Here is an 18,696-nt window from a genome sequence, read left to right as displayed (position 1 = left end):
TAATAATTACTTGTGTCCAGAGGGGTAGATACTTCCCCTAGACCCCGTCCACCACATCAAACTTGGTCGAGGGCCGGGTGCCCGGAGAGCCCGGGGTGGGGAGCCTGTGCCAGTGAAGCCGGCCCTTCGAGGCGGGCTCTGGGCTGGCCTTCCTCCCCTCGGGCCACTCGCCCTCCCGCCAGTAGGTGGCGCTGTGACGCGCGCCCTCCCCCGGCTCCCATCCCGGATGCACGGCTGTCTGCCGCTCTTCTTCCGCCCGACGGGAGCCTCGCGACCCTAGAAAGATGGCGGCGCCCACCTACATGAGGTAGTGGCAGATGCGGGCTAGAGCCGGGTGCCCCAAAGGGAAGAGGCCATGAAACGCAAAGCCGGCCCGGGCCGCCACGGCGGCGCGATGAAGCGGCTGCGGCTGGCAGTACAGGAGTTTGTGCACGCGGCCGAGGAGGACGAGACCTCCGGCGGAGGGGAGGACGCGGGTCACGCCGGGCGGCCGCTGGCACCCCCGCGTCCCAGCGGGAAGAAGCGGCGCAAGGAGCTGAAGAAGGAGAAGCGGCAGCTGAGGAAAGCCCGCCGGCTGCAGCGGACCGGGGAGCCGGCTAGGCCCCCGGGAGCCACGCGGGAGCGGCCCGGGGTGAACAAGCGGGCGACTGAGGCTGCGGCCCCGGCCCCGGCCCCGGCCCCGGCCCCTAGAAAGCCGCAGCAGCAGAGGCCGCAGCAGCCGCCGGCCAAGGACAGGCCCCTCCGCGAGTCCGCCCAGGCCCAGGCCCGGGGGCTCGGCACCGCGGCGGCGGCGGCTCGGAAACGGGCGCTTCTGGCGGCCAACGAGGAAGAGGATCGCGAGATCCGAAAGCTGGAGCGCCGCCTGGGGCTGAACAAGCGCCGTCGGAGGAAGAAGGCCGACGGCGCCGGCGACGGCGGCCCCGGCCCCGCGGCTGTGCCTTCCAGCTTCGTCCGCGACGGCCTGGACTACATCCTCGGGGCGCTGGAGACCGGAGGCGGCTTGGCCTTGTACGAGGAGGAGGACGACGAGGGCGGGGAGGGAGAGGGGCAGGGGGCCCCGCCGCCCCGAGGGGGCGGCCTGGACGGGGACTCGGGGCTGGACAGTGACGACGACGAGACCGACGACGACGAGGAGGAGGAGGAGGAGGCTGTTCTGGAAGAGGATCTCCAGGAGGAGGAGGAGGAGGCAGACACGCAGGTAGAGGCCCAAAAGGAAAAGAAAAAGGGAAAGAAGAGGGTGCGTTTTGCGGAGGAGGCTCGTGAAGATTCCTCTTCTGAGGAGGCGGAGGCGAGCGCCCCCAACGAGGTAAATAAAGTGCCCCAAGACGTCGCCTTCTCGTCCGATGCCTTTCTCTCCCCCCCCCACCCCCATCTCTCCCTGAGGATGAATGAGTGAAAAAAACGCAAAACATTTGCTAAGCGCTTAATGTATAAAATGCACTGTGCAGAGAGAGGCCTGGGGAAAGGAGAATTAAGGCAACCTTTCCTTTCAAGAAATTCACACTCCAATAAATGCAAAGATCACATAGTCACCATAAAAATCACATAGCTCTTAATGTGTGCCAGGCACTTGACAATATTTTTGATCTAGGGATCAAAAAGTTGTAGGCAACAACTCTGGGAGGTAGGTGTTTTTATTGTCCCCATTTTACAGATGAGGAAACAAGTAACTTACCCAGGGTCACACATATCAAGTGTCTGAGGCTGGATTTGAACTGGGGGGCTTCCTAACTCCAGGCCCAGTTGCTCTATACACTGAACCACCTAGCTGCCCCAATATAGGAAGTTTCTGCTTCAAGTCATGTAGAACAGCAAGGTGGCTGCATCTTCAGGAGTGTCATTTTTATTAACAACATGATACTATTTTCTGATGTTGAACCGTTGGATGTTACCAAGGACAATTTTCTGGGGTTTTGGTAGCTGGGACTTGGGTGGGGTGTGGCCTGCAGCAGCACTGGGCAGTTGCCAGGTAGTATTTCTGCAAGGGATTTATCAGTCTGGGAATTTATCGAGCAAGAGACAGATTTTTGATAACTGCTTCTTGGTGTTTTGGACAAATATTAAATTATTTCAAGCTATTTTTACTCTAGAACTATGTTAGTCAACTGAAGCTACTCTCTAGACTCTAGCTTCTTAAAGAAGTCCAGACCCCATATGGAGTTGCATAACTGAATGTAGGGGTTGTGAAAAATTTGGCAACAATAAAAGGTTACATATATTTTATATACCTATATACCCAGGGTTGAGTGAAAAATTTGTTGGGCAAAAAGGGGTCGCCAGTGGAAAAAGTTTAAGAAGCCTTGCTCTAGAACACTGCTGTGCATGCAGTAAATTTAACATGTTCTTAATATGGAAGAATCCCTTCTGTGTACCATTTGATCTAGTTTAACATTGTATCCATAGTGTGCTGTGATACTCATACACTCACTGAGCACAAGCTGGTACAATAGAGGATATTAATACATGCATTAGTATGAAACAGGCCATTGTTGAGAAATAGATATCCATTCTGTGTAATTTTTTTTTTAGATAGGCAATTGGGGTTAAGTGACTTTCCCAGGGTCACACAGCTAGTAAGTGTTAAGTGTCTGAGGCCGGATTTGAACTCAGGTACTCCTGACTCCAGGGCCAGTGCTCTATCCACTGCGCCACCTAGCTGCCCCTGTGTAATTTTTTTCATTAATTGTCTGTAATAATAATTAATACTTAAGTTTATAAGAAAAGTATTCATAAACTTTAAAGCCTTAAGTGAATATTAGTTGTTATGCCTCTATGTAGTAGATCTGGAACTTGGAATCAGGAAAGGTCAAAATTTGATTTAAATCCCAACTTAGAAGCTTTAACTCTGACCCTGGGGAAATAATTTCATCTCTCTAAGCTTCAATTTCCTTAGTAAAATGGAAACAATAATACTCATACTACCTACTTCACAGTTTTTGTGGGGGGTGCCCTTTATAAACCTTAAGACACTACATAAATATGAGTCCTTATAACCTTTCCCATTAATTTTTAGTTCTTTAATACTTTAATGGGATTATGACAAAAAGCAATTTGGAAATGAATTTAGAATTTTTTTTCTAATAGAAAATTTATCTCACTAATTTATTTCTATCTTTTTAATTAGGTTCTTTCGAAAAATGCAAAGTATATCCCACCTCATGTAAGAAGATCTGAGGAAACAGTGGATGCCAAAAAGAAGGAAGAACTAGAAAGGTTAAAGAAAAATGTGAAGGGTCTAATTAATAGGTAATATATCTCAATTCTTGAGAACAGTATTGTGTCTTGAAATTGTTCCTTCTCCATAGAGATGTAGAACATTATTTTTAAGTGAATTAAATTTTAAACAGCCAGCAGGAAAAATGATTAGATTATTATTGAATACTTTCAACAGGGATTTTATTCATCCTATGAATTCTCTTCCTCCTCCTCTCTGCTTCCTCCCCTCTAAGGCTACCATTTCTACTCTCTCCCTCTATACTAGCAAAAAGAGGGGGGGAGACTAAAATATCATATACTACAAATCACACTCAACGTACTTTGGAAAGGGTGGCCTTGTCTCCTTATGGGAGGAAATCAGAAAACGTGTAGTTTTAAGTTGTCTCTAAATAAAAAGTGTTACAGTTTCCTGAGAAATCAAGTCAATTGCCCATGGTCTCAAAGCTAGGGTCAGAGGTAAGAATAAATCCAAGTCTTTCCACTCTACAAGTCTCCTTTCTGGGAAGAAGTAGAGGTATTAAGTATACCCTACAATAGTGGGTTTTGACTCAGATTCAGAGAACACCAGCTTTCCCACCTCTGCCTAGGAATATCCCTGTCCCCTCAACTCCCTACCAAACATTTTGCTATCCTTTTCTGTTTTTCTGTTGTCAATTATAAGAAGTCCTAAGATTCATGTAATTTCCCTTTGTCGTTATTGATATCATCATTGAAGGAACGAGAATGAAATGATACTAATTCGGTTGTTTTCTATTTTAGACTCCCTACCCACAAAAGATTTTAAGAAGTGTAGTTTAAATGAGGAGACCCAGACAAAGAGAATACAGTGTCTTTGAAATACATACTATCCATAGACCAAGTGGAAAAGAAGTCATTCTGCTCTAGGTGGTTACACATTAAGAAATGACTATTGTATAGTTACTGACATGATAGCACATTGGTTGGGAAGAAGTAGATGAACATTGTTTGGTTTTTTATGGGTACCTTAAATAAGAACTACAATGTTTTATTCTATAAAATATTCTAGACTTCAATATGATTAATAAGATATTGATACAAGGTCCTTGTTGATCTATTTTTAATAAATAAATTACTTAACTTCTCTCCTTAATTTTAAAGTTCTAGAACAGGGATTAATTTGGGGGGAGAGGTCTGAGAGGTCACTGCTTTTCCTCTTCCATCTTCTAGAACAGGGATTCTTAACCTGGTGTCTGTGAGCTTGTTTTTAAGAAAATAAATAAATAAAAATAAAGATTTAGGTAACTATTTCAGTATGATTGGATCCCCTTGTAATCATATGTGTTTTATTTTATGCATTTAAAAACATACTGAGAAGAGGTCCATAGGGTTCATCAATCTGTCAGAGAGATCCATGACACCAAAAAAATAACTCCAGACCTAGAGAGGTCTTTCTGCATCCCGAAGGTAAAAGGCTTATAGACAAAATTAAGTATACACTGTCCTTGGATTCTCCTTTGCTGAACTCAGGACATAATGATAAAAGAAAAATATGTAGGGACCTTTGTTCTTCTAAGGGGAGAATCACTAGCATTATATTTTAACAGAAAAACCAATGGGAGAATGACAGTGAATGATCCCATTATGCTAGCCTTAGTATAGCATTCTTTCTATAATAACATCTAGTAACATGAACTGTAAGGAGTGCATTATTATTATTTTTTATTTTAAATGTTTTTGAGTGCATTGTTTTGAAAATATATTTATTATCTTCGAATAGCATATTTATTCAATATATTAAAAATTCTCCCAGTGGAATAAAAGTTTGAGGGGAGGGAGGTTTTTTTATCCTCAGTACCTTACACAGATTAAGGGTTTATTAGTATTTCTTAAATAAAAAGTGAATTGAATTGAATTGTTTAGTATCTGTTCAGAGTAAGGTAAAAGTGTTTTAAATGGAAAAAATACTTAGGATTAAAAGGATACAGTGGTGGTGGGTTTTTTTTTATTTATATCCAGGAACTTTTTAAAACAATAGAATTTGACACTCTAAGTACAAAAAATAGAATTAATTAATCTTGAGAGCACCAAAAATGTTATAAGCTAACCTGAAATAAATTTTTGAAAAGAAATATAATTTTTACTATAGGTTGAGTGAACCTAATATGGCATCTATAAGTGGACAGCTGGAAGAGCTATACATGGCAAACAGTAGAAAGGATATGAATGATACTTTGACAGATGTTCTTATGAATGCTTGTGTAACTGAAGCTGTGATGCCTGCCAGGCTGATGATGGAGCATGTCCTTTTGGTTAGCATTCTTCACCACACTGTAGGAATTGAGGTGAGCAGTTTTTACCTTCCTCATTTTCCTTCCTCTGTCTTTACTGCAATGAAGTTATACAGGCCCATTGTTTCCATTCTTTCCTATTGAGAATATTTTAAAATTCATAATTATTTTAATTCTCAAACTTATAATTCATAATACCCAGTTTAGCGCCTTATTCTGCCTTGTGTACTTCACAATTGATCCTTTTGTGTTAGCCCAGTCATTTTAGGTATGGGGAGCTCCCAATAAGGAGCCTTCCTTTACCTATGCAAATTGAAAATTTCTCTTACAACATAGTGTTAGAGGCTTCAAGAATTTCTTGGTCCTCTGGAGGACCAAGACTTACCAAAGGATACAGTATGTGTCAAGGGTGGATTCAGGTTTTACTTGAGCTTAGCTTTGTGACTAGCCTGTAAAGCATTTGAAGGTAGGAACTGTATTTTATAATTTTCTCCTACAGTCCAAAACAGGGTAGCTGGGTGGCGCGGTGGATAGAGTGCTATGCCTGGAATTAGAAAGGTCTGGGTTCAGGGGCAGCTAGGTGGCGCAGTGGATAGAGCACCGGCCCCGGAGTCAGGAGTACCTGAGTTCAAATCCGGCCTCAGACACTTAACACTTACTAGTTGTGTGACCCTGGGCAAGTCACTTAACCCCAGTTGCCTCACTAAAAAAAAAAAAAGGTCTGGGTTCAAATCCAGCCTCCAACATTTACTAGCTATGAGACTCTAGGCAAATCACTTAACCCTGTTTGCCTTAGTTTCTTCATTTTTAAAATGAACTGGAGAAGGAAATGGCAAAGCACTCCAGTATCTTTGCCAAGAAGTTCTCAATGGGGTCACAAAGAATTGTACATGACAACATGAAATGATAACCAAAACACATAGTAGATGTTCAGATCAATTACTCAAATGATACTTATTGATAACTGTTCCCAGTTTTCCCTTCTATCCTTTCTAATTTTTCATATATTACTCTCAGATTTCATAGATTTCCTTAGTTGGAAGGGACCTCAAAGCTTGTCTAATCCAACCCCTTAACTGAAGTGAGAACCCTTTCTAAACACTTCTGACAAGTGGTCATCAAGCTTTTGCTTGAACACTTCCCTTAATATTCTGAGATAACTATTCTACTTTTAGACAGTTCTAATTGTGCCAAACCACTCCAGTATCTTTGCCAAGAAAACCCCAAATGGGGTCATGAAGAGCTAGACACAACTGAACAGTGATTATTGGGAAATTTTTGTTTATATCAAACTGAAATCTGCCTAACTGTAACTTCCATACTTTGATCCTAACTTAGCCCTCTGAGTTCAGCTAGAACAAGTAATCCCTCTTCCATAGGACAACCCTTGAAGACAGTTCATCCCTACCCAAGGCTTCTTTTATACAAGTTGGACAGCTTCCATTCCTTCATTTGAATCTCTTATGGTGTGGTTTCAAGTTCCCTCAACCATTATAGTGGTTCTTATTTGAATATGCTCAAGTTTATTAAGGTCCTTCCTTAATGTGTCACTGAAAACTGAATTCCAGATATTGTCTGCCTAGGACATTATAACTACATCCTTCAAAATGCTCCTCAAATTTTGTCTTTTAAATGAATTCCTCTGAGCTCCCTCCTTAGAAAGTTTTTCCTCTGACTTCATGTAGCAGTTTGTACCAATCTCATTCTCTTCTACACGATAGTTTTTATTACATTCCATATTGCGTATGTCACATCTCCCCGTTTTAGAATCTGAGCACCTTGAATCTAGAGCCATGTCTTAATTATCTTTGTTTCTCCTCAGCACCTAACACAATGTTTTCTCTGTGGAAAATGCTTAACAAGTGGCTAGTGAGTGAATGAGAGAGAAAAACAAATCAAAGAGTGTCCGTAATTTCCGTTGTGAATAATCTGCACATAAATGGTTGGTAATTAACTCTGCGTATTAAGTTATCTGTTATTTCCAGAAGAGATACTCTTTTCTTCTGTACTTTAATGTTGTAAGCCAGTTCTTCCTGTCCATTATGAAATGTAATGAAACACCTGAATGCCATTCTTAGTACCTTTTGATTGCAATCACACAGTGCCATTATATGGTCATTTCTGGACGTGCTTAGGTCTTCCTAAATCACATTGTTACACTTTTGAGCAAAGTTACTATCAGGTTTTAGCACTGATAGTGTAGCATTTCAGTGAGTTATGATAACTCTGGACGATGACCATTCACAGCATGTTGAGGGTTTACTTTATCTGCAAACATGAGATTATTAGTCATACTTATCATCCATACCTTAGCTAATAGCATGAAAGACAGTTGAAATTACTTGTTCCGAAGGGGAAGTCATTACAGCAGCTTGCCTAATGACATCCACTGAAGCTTTTGCCAAGGTATAATGAGCTATTTCAGGATGCTAGTTCCATTAAACTTTCTTTTAATTCTATAATGGCAGAAACATCCTCACAGGAACTCATACAAAAAATGTATTAAAGACCATGGTGTCATTTAATGAAATATTTTTATTGGTCTTTTCTGAATCAAAATTAAATTCCGGATGGATGTAAACTTCCTTAAATTTCCCATATTAGAAATAATGTGTAAAGTTGAATAAACTTTTAATTCTTCCAGTTATTCATGTAGTGATATTGCTGACCTTCATATGTCTGTATTTGTAATATTAGACTATATATTAAATTTCCTTCTCAAATTTTATTTTTAATGTGTAATTTTAAAAAGCAGGTTTAAAGTAAAAACTTGAGAATTCTGTTCTGTATTTAAATCCATTCAAAAACAGAAAGTAGGGGCAGCTAGGTGGTGCAGTGGCTAGAGCACCTGCCCTGGATTCAGGAGGACCTGAGTTCAAATCCGGCCTCAGACACTTGACACTTACTAGCTGTGTGACCCTGGGTAAGTCACTTAACCCCAATTTCCTCACCCAAAACCAAAAACAACAGAAAGTACACATATGAATGTTTCTTTGTGTCTACATAATTCTACTTTGTGTTTTGTTTACTAAAAGATCCAGTTCACATCAAATGGACTCAATCAATGTCCTTAGCCACCTTTTCTCATTCTCACAGAGGAAGAGACAGCCCTCTAACTTAGCAAAGCTTAACCCTCCACTTGTGTCCTTAATCATCTTATTTTACATTCTTGTTTCATTAGTCATTCTTTCATACATTCTCAGTCTTTTTCCATCTCCCATATAGGTCTCTCTTCTCCTATAAAAGTCTCCCCCTTATTCTTTAATCTTCTCTAACCATTACATTTTTCCCCTTTCTCTTTACTTGTAAGCTTCTAGCAATAACAACCCCACCACTGGAACAGCTTTTCCAACATGAATGATGACCCTCATTGCTAAATCTAATGGCCTCCTTTCCACGTTCCTCTTGACTTTCCTATGACTTCCACCTTCTTGATACCTTCTATTCTCCTGGATTTTGTGACACTGTTCATAATCCCCTCTTCCCTTATCCTAGATTCACTTATCTATTTCTGAAAATGACTTCATCACCCTCTTAGCTACTCAGCTTCATGATCTTAAAGCCTTTTCTGCTCTTATTTTAACTCTGTGAATCTTTATGTTTCTGGAAAACAACCTATTGTTGGATTCTGCTTTCTGACTTCTGTTTATAGATGAGTTTATTTGTATATTTGCTTCTTGTCTCCGTTTTATAAAGAAGAGGGAGGGTAGTGAGAAAGAAGAACTGTGTTCAACACCATTGCTCTGAGTCTGGTACCATCTGCTTCTGCTCTCCTGCCCCTCATCTCTTTCCCTGACCCAAGGGCTAATCTGGAATCTTCCCTTTCTTTTAAACCCCTCTTCAAGATCTACCCTTCTTACTTAGACTTTGTTTTACTTAGGACTCATTCTTTCTTTACTGTCTTCTCCCTCTTTTTTTCTCTCTCACATCTCCCCTTTCCACTTCACTGTTGAGTGAACTCTATTTCTGTATCCAATTCTGTGTGTGTGTGTGTGTGTGTGTGTGTGTGTGTTTGTATTCCCTACTTTGAACAGTCATATGAGAGTGAGGTTCACCCCTTCCCTCTTTCCCTCTTGTTTGTGTAGTCTTCTGCTTCCCTACTCTTGGTTATATATGAGCTAATTTTCCCACCCTCTCTCTCCACCTAGTGTGTGTGTGTGTGTGTGTGTGTGTGTGTGTGTGTGTGTGTGTGTGTGTGTGTGTATTTTTTTTTAAGTGAGGCATTTGGGGTTAAGTGACTTGCCCAGGGTCACACAGCTAGTAAGTGTTAAGTGTCTGAAGCCGGATTTGAACTCCTGACTCCAGGGCCGGTGCTCTGTCCACTGTGCCACCTAGCTGCCCCTCCACCTAGTATATTCCTTTTTTATTCCCTTTCCATTCTTTTAATGTTTCTCTTAACCCTTGTGTTTGCATTGCAAAGTTTCTATGGAGCTCTGAATTTTTCATCAATAAATCAATAATGCTTGGAAAAGCCTCTGTTTCATAGGAAGCCCATTGTTTCCTCTGTAGGATTATACTCAATTTTGCTGGATGTGATTATTGATTGTATTCCTGTACTCTTTGCATCCTGAAATATCATATTCTAATCTCTTTGTCCCTCTATAGTGCTAATTACCAAATATTGGATGATCTTGACTATAGGTCCTTGTATTTGAATTCTTTCTGGTTGCTTCTTGTTGCTCTTTTTGTTGCTTTTGTTTTTTTTTTATTTAACCTAGCTCTGGATTTGGGCTATAATGTTCCTGGGAGTTTTTGTTTTGGAGTTTACTTAGACCTCTATGTCTCCATATTCTGACCCAGAGAAAAATGACTCACTGTGATTTTTTTCCCTCCTTGGATTTCTTTATCAGGCCTGTTTCTAGATCTGTGTGGAAGAGTTCTAGGGTTGGGCTTAAATGTGCTTCTTCCTGCTACTCTGACATCTTGGCTTCACTTATCCCATGGAGTTCTTTTTTTACTTTACGTGTACTTTACATATAGTCAGTTGCCAAGTCCTTTTGTTTCCATCTCTGTAAAATGTCTTGCATCTGACTTTCTCTTCATACCCACTGAAGACATGCCAGTTCAATTCATTTCTTCTTGCTTAGACACTTCTCAAAAAAAATTTTTTTTGTATCTTGATATTTATTTCCTTTTTTCCCATTAACTTTCAATTCCTAGTAACTCCCAAACCCCTCAGTAGAACTGTTAAGGGCAAAAAATCTAGCTAAACTTTCTAAAATATCTAATGAGTGGTCGCCAATAAATTATAAGCTTTAGCAAGAGTTAGACTTTTAAGCATTTATTAAGGAGAATAAGAATTTGGTTAAGAGAGAGAAAAAGGCCTACATTCCTATCTATTAAAGCGAGAGCACATTTCTAGCTCCGCTCTCCACCAGAGTCCAAAGGAAAGAGCCTGAGCGCGAGCACCAGTCTCTTCCTTCCTCCTCCCACTAGCCCGCGTCACTTCCTGACGCTAAAGAAAAGACTCCTGGGTCTTGCCCTCAAAGACCTTCGCTTCATGGCAGAACTCTTCTACAGTAAGTCTCCAGCAGGTGGCGTTATTCCAATCGTTATAGAACCCTCCCTTGTAACAAACAATTACAGTCAGCACTCTAATTTTGACTGAAAATGCAGGCTTCCTTCTGCCTCTGTAGTCTACTTCCTGTCTTTCCAGGGTGGGAGGAGTGTCATTTTGTTCTGGCAGTCCTCTCAAGTCATAATGGTCACCTAAACTATTTTAATAGTGTTGTAACTAGTCTTCTTGCTTCCAAGCTCTCCCTTCTTTCTTCTCAATCTTTCTTGCCCATAGCTGCCCAAAGAATATCCATAGTGTATTTACCATAAGGATATTACTTCACCAAATCTTAACTGATTGACTATGATTGTATAAAATAAATTACAGCAAGAAAGCTTTAAAAAAAATCAGAAGAGGATATTGAAGAAAACAGTTGTTTTTATTTTGTTCACATTTGTTGTTGTTCAGTCGTTTTTCATTCATGTCTGATTCTTCATGGCCCCCATTTGAAGTTTTCTTGGCAAAGATACTGGAGTGGTTTGCCATTTCCTTCTCCGGCTCATTTTACAGATGACGAAACTGAGGCAAACAGGGTTAAGTAAGTGCCTGAGGACAGATTTGAACTCAGAAAGATGAGTCTTCCTGACTCCAAGCCCTTCTTGTTCAAGTTTACACATTGTAAATAATTTGAATTTTAGGCTTTATAATAACTCACATCTCCATAGAACCTTAAGGTGTGCAAAGTAGGTAGTGGATATATGATGGTTCCTATTTTACACATGAGGAAAGAGACTCTAAAAGAATAAGGGACTTTCCTGTAGATACCCTGACACTAAATCTAGTATTCTACCATGCTGCACTGCCCCTTATATACTGGAATATGTTTTGTTAATGATTACTTGGCTTAGAATCTTAAAAATTAAATGTATGGGGGGCAGCTAGGTGGTGCAGTGGATAAAGCACCGGCCCTGGAGTCAGGAGGACCTGAGTTCAAATCCAGCCTCAGACACTTGACACTAACTATGTGACCCTGGGCAAGTCACTTAACCCCCATTGCCCTGCAAATAAATAAATAAATTTGAATGTACTGCTCAGATTGCCTAAGCACATTGTAGACATCAAACATGTGCTGAATTAGTATCTGTAAGACTCACCTGTAATATAGACTTGGCTAGAGATCAGCTCTGTGGTTCCTCCATGCCTGTACTTCTTCACTGTCTCTTCATTTAACCACCTCTTTATGGTCCAGCCAGTCTCTTTATAGTCCTGTTGGTTCCACCTTTGTAACATCTCTCATGTCCTTTTCTTCCCTGCTACTGTGAACACCCCAGTATAGGCCATCATCACCTCATGCTGGGACAATGTCATATTACAACAGCCTGCTCTTGATTTCCCTACACCATTCAATCTTCCACTCAGCTGTCAAATTGATCTCCCTAAAGCTTAAGTGACTACATCATCCCCTAAGTTAACAAACTCCAGTGGTTGCCTCTTGCTGCCAGAATAAAATACAAAATGCCATTTGGTTTTCAGAGCCCTTCTCAACCTAACCCCCTTCTGCCTTTCTAGTCTTACCTTTTACTTCCCCTCATGGACTATGCCATCCAATGACACTACCCTCCTGGCTCTTCCTCACACGTGACACTCCATTTCCCAACTCAGAGCAGCTCCATTCACCCAATCTCCTATATTTCAAATCTTGAGATAATTTTTGATTTTTTCTTTTCCTTAACTTCACATATATTTGTCAAGTATTATTGATTCTACCTTCCTTCATATGCATTCCCTTCTTCCTCTCTAAATGTTTGATGAGTTTGAATTTGTGTGAAATTAACCTGAAATTAAAATCAGTATGTATATGAAAATTATTCTGAGAAAGGTTTTGTTTAAATATTTAGTACTAGTTTTTAGGAAGTAGTACGATCTTTTAAAAGAAAACTAAATCTTAGAGAAATGTTCTGCAGATATTTTTAATGTTTCAGGTGATGAGTAACTTTTTTTGTTATTAAATACTTGTGCAAGGCATTGTACAAATGGACTTAACACTAGAGATTAATATGTTCTGTTGAAGCTTATGTTCTGTGCTCTGTGGGTGTAGTATGTTCATGAGAAGTACTATTTTAAATTTGGTTAACAAAGGTGGGGATCCCAAGAAAAACTTACTCTTGCTTTTAAAAAAATGCACTTTTTTTCTCTATCTACTTTCAGGTTGGTGCTCACTTTTTGGAAGCTGTGGTGAAGAAATTTGATGAAATACATAAAACTGGTAGTGAGGGGAAAGAATGTGACAACCTCTTTGCCATAATTGCCCATCTGTATAACTTCCATGTGGTACAATCTCTACTCATCTTTGACATTCTAAAAAGGCTTATTGGAACTTTCACAGAAAAGGACATAGAACTGATTCTCCTAATGCTGAAAAATGTTGGTTTTTCCTTAAGAAAAGATGATGCTTTGTCCCTGAAGGAACTGATCAGTGAAGCCCAGACCAAAGCCAGTGGAGTAGGCAAGAAGTTCCAGGATCAGACTAGGGTATGATTACATAATTTAAACTATGTTGTTCACCTATTGGACGCCTGATGAGAATATTTAAACAAACAACTTTTGATTAGCTATTGGATTTAATTTTCTATAGGTAATCATGTAACTTAAGCTAATTTTATAAGTTTAGTTTAACATGTGGAAAACCCAACTCCTTAAAATTGTCAGACTTCAGATAAATGTAAATCTGAAGTTTTAAATTCTAAGTATAAAGAAACATGATCAATAGCCGTTGTTTACATAATGAATGGCTTGTATTCTATTGACATTTAAATGATGTTGACTTGAATTTTGAAGACTATTTTGAAACAAGCATAAATGGTTATGTTAATGCAGGTTCCTTACATCCTACCTAAAGAAAATAATTACCTTAATATAATGAGTCACTATATATGTGCATACAGGGCTATGTTTTTTGCCCATTTAAGTAATGCTCTATTTACTATAGTTTTAAGTGTTTCTCTCTCTCTTTTTTAAAGATTAGATTCATGCTTGAGACTATGTTGGCACTAAAGAATAATGACATGCGCAAAATTCCAGGCTATGACCCTGAACCTGTGGAGAAACTAAGAAAACTACAGAGAACATTGGTAAAAGAAAAAAAAATGTTTAATGTGCATTTATATTATAGACTGCTGTGCCAGTCCTCCTCTGGTACATCATTTGGTCATGGAGGTGACCCTATGTCTTCAAGGCTATTCCAGTGTAGTTTCTATTAAGCTGGAAAGGCTCCACTTATGGGCCTGAAGAGAATGTTTGCCTGTAGTCTAAGAACCAGCCTTGCTAATGTAAGGAATAATTTCTATCAGATTAGATTGTTCATCATGATGTATTTTTTGATTTTAGTTAAAAAGAGAAGTTTTCTGCATTGGCAAAGATATTCTCAGTAAGTGGAATCAAATATGGTTAAAATATTGAAATATGTTGGTTAATATGTACCCATGATTATAGATTCATAAGTGAAGCTGTAGGAAAGCAATAATTTTAGTAAAGGTCAAAGTCTGACCCAAATTTCAGAGTACAAATAAGAATTATTGTTGAAATCATAATTATAACTACTGCAGATCTTTAGTCATAGTGACTAGTCTAATGGTCTCTAATCTGTTTTGCTACTATTTACCACAATAATCAATCTCTAAAAACCATGTACTAAGAAAATCTTGGGTGAACTGATATTGTAGACTAATGGCAATACCTTGTCTTTCACTTTACAGTGTCATCTAAGTGAGAAAAGCCAGTTCTGGTCCACCACTTTAAACAAGCTATAATCATTTAGGTTAATATCACTTAAATGACATTTCTAATTTTAATTGAATTTTATAAGTAACTCCATATAAATACATTTTTATAAATAGATTTTAATTGCAGTAGAGGAATTCTTGTTATAAAAGATTTTTTATAGTATAAATCATTATTCCCTAATAGTGCTTTTTGGCAAGTTTTGTTATTTATAATTTTTTTTAAATGAGGTCTAACTAAACTTCAACAAAACTGTGCTATTTGTTTAAATATGATTATTGAGATTATAGGGGTTAACAAATATATAATAGTACTGCTTGTTAGAAAACTTCCTTTACAACCTCATTTTTTAATTAAGAAGGTATTTGGGCAGCAGACATGTCAGATCCCCATTTTGAGACCTTTGTTTTCATACTTTAAGGGAGAACAATAGCAAAAGGAAAACAAAAAGATTAATTTGCCCAGTCAAGCCTTAGACTTGGTTTTATCCCTGAGCTCTACTAGACAATTTGTGAAATAAAAGATAATGATAGCTCTTAGAACTTCATTAACAACTTCTATATGTCTTTTTCAGTTCTTTCCTTATTCTGAAATTCATGAATTATCTACTGTTATTATTCCCAGCATCCTTTGTGGTGATAGTGATAAATTTTAAGTAAAGACAAAGCTATGTAAACTTATTATCTATATCCTATTTTTACTAATTTCTGGAATATAACAGCCTTTTTAATTTGGCGAAAGACCAGAAGGTCCTTAAATTGTGCTTTCTACTTTGTAGATTTTATTCTGCTTTTAACTCTAATAAATTTTAGAGACTTTTACTAAATAATTGATGTCTGAAAGCACTACATTTCTTTTTTTTTAATTAATAAAGTATTTTAATTTTTTCCCGTTACATGTAAAGATAGTTCTCAACTTTTGTTTATACAAGCTTTACAATTTCAGATTTTTCTCCCTCCCTCCCAGCACTAGATTTCTTAGGGCATGCATAATACATGGAGTATATACTTTCAAAAGAAGAAACTAACTCATTGAATAGTTTCCATAATTTCAGGATGTGTGTTTTTAACCAAATGATTTAATTGGTACAGGGATCTCCAAGAGAGGCAGTTTCTTCTACCAGTACAAATCTTATATTCTTTTTTTGGGCAGGGCAGTGAGGGTTAAGTGACTTGCCCAGGGTCACACATCTAGTAAGTGTCAAGTGTCTGAGGCTGGATTTGAACTCGGGTCCTCCTGACTCCAGGGCCATTGCTTTATCCACTGCACCACCTAGCTGCCCCCCAAATCTTATAGTCTTAAAGAATTCCCAGGGTGTACTAAGAGGTTTGGTGATTCAGTCAGGGTCTGTGTCAGATGCAGAGCCTTCTATATGTCTTCCCTACTCTGAGGAGATAGCTCTCTCTCCACCTTGTCATACTGTTTCTTGTACCCTTAATAATGACAAAAGCCTTTTTTTTTTTTTTTTTTTGCACGTTAAGTAAAATCATTTACAGGAAAAACGTGGCATAGGGCATAAGAGCTCTAGACTTGGAGTCGAGAAGATTCCTGCCCTTGACACTTAATATCTTTGTGAGCATAGCAAATTACTTAATATCTATGTGGTGCCTGTGGCAGATTAGCTGTGATCTTCATTGATAGAATGATTACAAGGGAATTCCCTACAGGTCCTTCAAATATTTATGTATGTTTACTGCCATAATATCACGAATACAGACACAATTAACACACATACCAGTGAACTAACAATCGAGTCAAACATAGTAACCAGATCCTAACCAAAACCTCCAAACTTGAACATAGTAATCAGACAGAAAAGGAGAAAGCGATATGATATCAAACATTGTAACAGGATAGAATCAAAGGTAACTTGAAAAGATTGTCTTCCATGTTATAGAAGGGTCAGCATTTGTGTGGATGGAAAAAGGAAACTATATTTATGAAATCCTGGATTATTGAAGTATCGAAGCAGTGCTGATATCAATAATTTAGTCTTTTAACTTTTTTTCCAAAATATTAAATTCACTAAGAATTGACATCATGGCAACTGGGTGGCGCAGTGGATAGAGCACCAGCCCTGGATTCAGAAGTACCTGAGTTCAAATCCGGCCTCAGACACTTGACACTTACTAGCTGTGTGACCCTGGGCAAGTCACTTAACCCCAATTGCCTCACCAAAAAACAAAAGAATGGGCGTCATCCTGGGATTACATAGTTTCTTAACCATTTCAGAAATCTCTAAATTATTTAGAGCAGGGGTGCTTAACCTTTTTTGTGACTTGTACCCCCTTGGCAGCCTGGTAAAGCCCGGGGACAGCTTCCCCCAATAATGTCTTTCAATGCATAAAATATATTACATAGGATTATATAAAGGAAACCAAATATACTGATATGGTTATCAAATTGTTCAAAAGTTCACAGATTCTGGGTTAAGAATCCCTTATTCAGAACATCAGAAAACACTGAGCAATATAAATTGACTATTGCTAAATAGTTCCCACTATTGTTAATATGGCTCTCAGTTCTAATTAAAGGGGCATACATAATGTATATTTAGGCAAGAAAGCCTCTAAAGCTTAATAAAATCTTAATAAAAGCTCTTGAAAGAGTTTCAACATTTATTTTTATATAATGAGTTTTTATTGAATATAGTTGATCCATACTTGGTATATCTACTCATTAAGTAGGCAACCTAGCCACCAGTCAGGGTAAACTCATACCCAGTTATTCACTTGTTGACAGTAACAATATATGAACCCCTTCTGCCTCTTATCTTTTCACCTAACAACCAACAACAGGTCTCTGTCTGAAAACAAGTAGCAAGTCATCCCTTCTTGAGTATCTGTTGTCCTCTTGGGGAAGTGTTTGTTCTATCTCAAGTTGTTTGAGAATATTACTCTCAGTGGATTGTAGAAGTAGGGATGTTACCGTGCATTGTCATGCGCCAGCTAAACTTCTTTTTTAAGCACAAAGAATAAGCTGACATTACCAAGCATACAACTGGAGAAACTTTTCTATGTGTTTAATATCTGAAGACAAATTGGCAAATTCATAAATTCAGGTCTTATTTATTTTTCTGCTGTTCAGGCAATTTAGTTCTTGGTTTTAAGTGAGGTCGTCTTTGAATAAGGCTATTAATGGTTAAAAGAAAATGTTGGACTTTTGTGCTCTTGGCACCTATGGAGGCATGGTCTTAAAATAACCAGTGATATGCTTTGCAAGAATTGGCTAATTATTCTGCTTTGTTAATATTTGCCTTTTCAGAGAAAAGTGGATCCAGCATCCCATTGTATAAGATAAACAAGTTTGCATTTCCATTCCATCTTTGCATCAAATTACAAATTATAAAGACAGAATTGGGGGGCAAATCATACTGTTTTGCTAATAACTAGTATTCTTACATGATTTACTATAACTAATTTTCTCTAGAGCATGAACACTAGCCACTAATAGACCTAAAAGGGACATAAGAGGTCAGAATCTAGACTTTTCCTTTTACAAATAGGGAAACTGAAGCCTAGAAAAATAAAGTGACTTTTTCAGTCAAATAAGCAATAAGTAACAGTTCAGATCCAGTGATTTGGAAAGTGATCAAGCACTACCTCGACTCTTTTTGCTTTTTTTTTTCTTTTTCTTTTTTTTTGGCAGGGCAATAAGAGTTAAGTGGCTTGCCCACAGTCTCACAGCTGGTAAGTGTTATGTGTCTGAGGCCGAATTTGAACTCAGGTCCTCCTGAATTCAGGGCCAGTGCTTTATCCACTGTGCCACCTAGCTTCCACCCTTGATTCATTCTTTTTTTTTTTTTTAATTTTGGGGGTGGGGTAGAGCAATGAGGGTTAAGTGACTTGCCCAGGGTCACACAGCTAATAAGTGTCAAGGGTCTGAGGCTGGATTTGAACTCAGGTCGTCCTCAATCTAGGGCCAGTGCTCTCTATCCACTGCGCCACCTACCTG

The 18,696-nt window shown here is 38.9% G+C and overlaps 1 protein-coding gene across 1 annotated transcript in view; it reads left to right on the top strand.

Moving 5' to 3' along the window:
• The first annotated feature begins 262 nt into the window (after positions 1 to 262).
• Positions 263 to 18,696, top strand: part of NOM1 (nucleolar protein with MIF4G domain 1) — a 30,467-nt gene continuing 12,033 nt past the window's right edge. The window contains exons 1-5 of the mRNA XM_043969049.1: positions 263 to 1,306; positions 3,125 to 3,246; positions 5,324 to 5,519; positions 13,171 to 13,494; positions 13,983 to 14,093. Coding sequence (XP_043824984.1) covers positions 356 to 1,306; positions 3,125 to 3,246; positions 5,324 to 5,519; positions 13,171 to 13,494; positions 13,983 to 14,093 — 1,704 coding nt within the window. The 5' untranslated portion in view covers positions 263 to 355. The remainder of the gene's footprint in view (positions 1,307 to 3,124; positions 3,247 to 5,323; positions 5,520 to 13,170; positions 13,495 to 13,982; positions 14,094 to 18,696) is intronic.

The sequence above is a fragment of the Dromiciops gliroides genome, chromosome 5 (assembly GCF_019393635.1).
Source record: "Dromiciops gliroides isolate mDroGli1 chromosome 5, mDroGli1.pri, whole genome shotgun sequence".
In the NCBI taxonomy this organism is placed as follows: Eukaryota; Metazoa; Chordata; class Mammalia; order Microbiotheria; family Microbiotheriidae; genus Dromiciops; species Dromiciops gliroides.
Note: the sequence above shows the minus strand (reverse complement) of the source record. Positions and strands in the feature narration are given on the sequence as shown.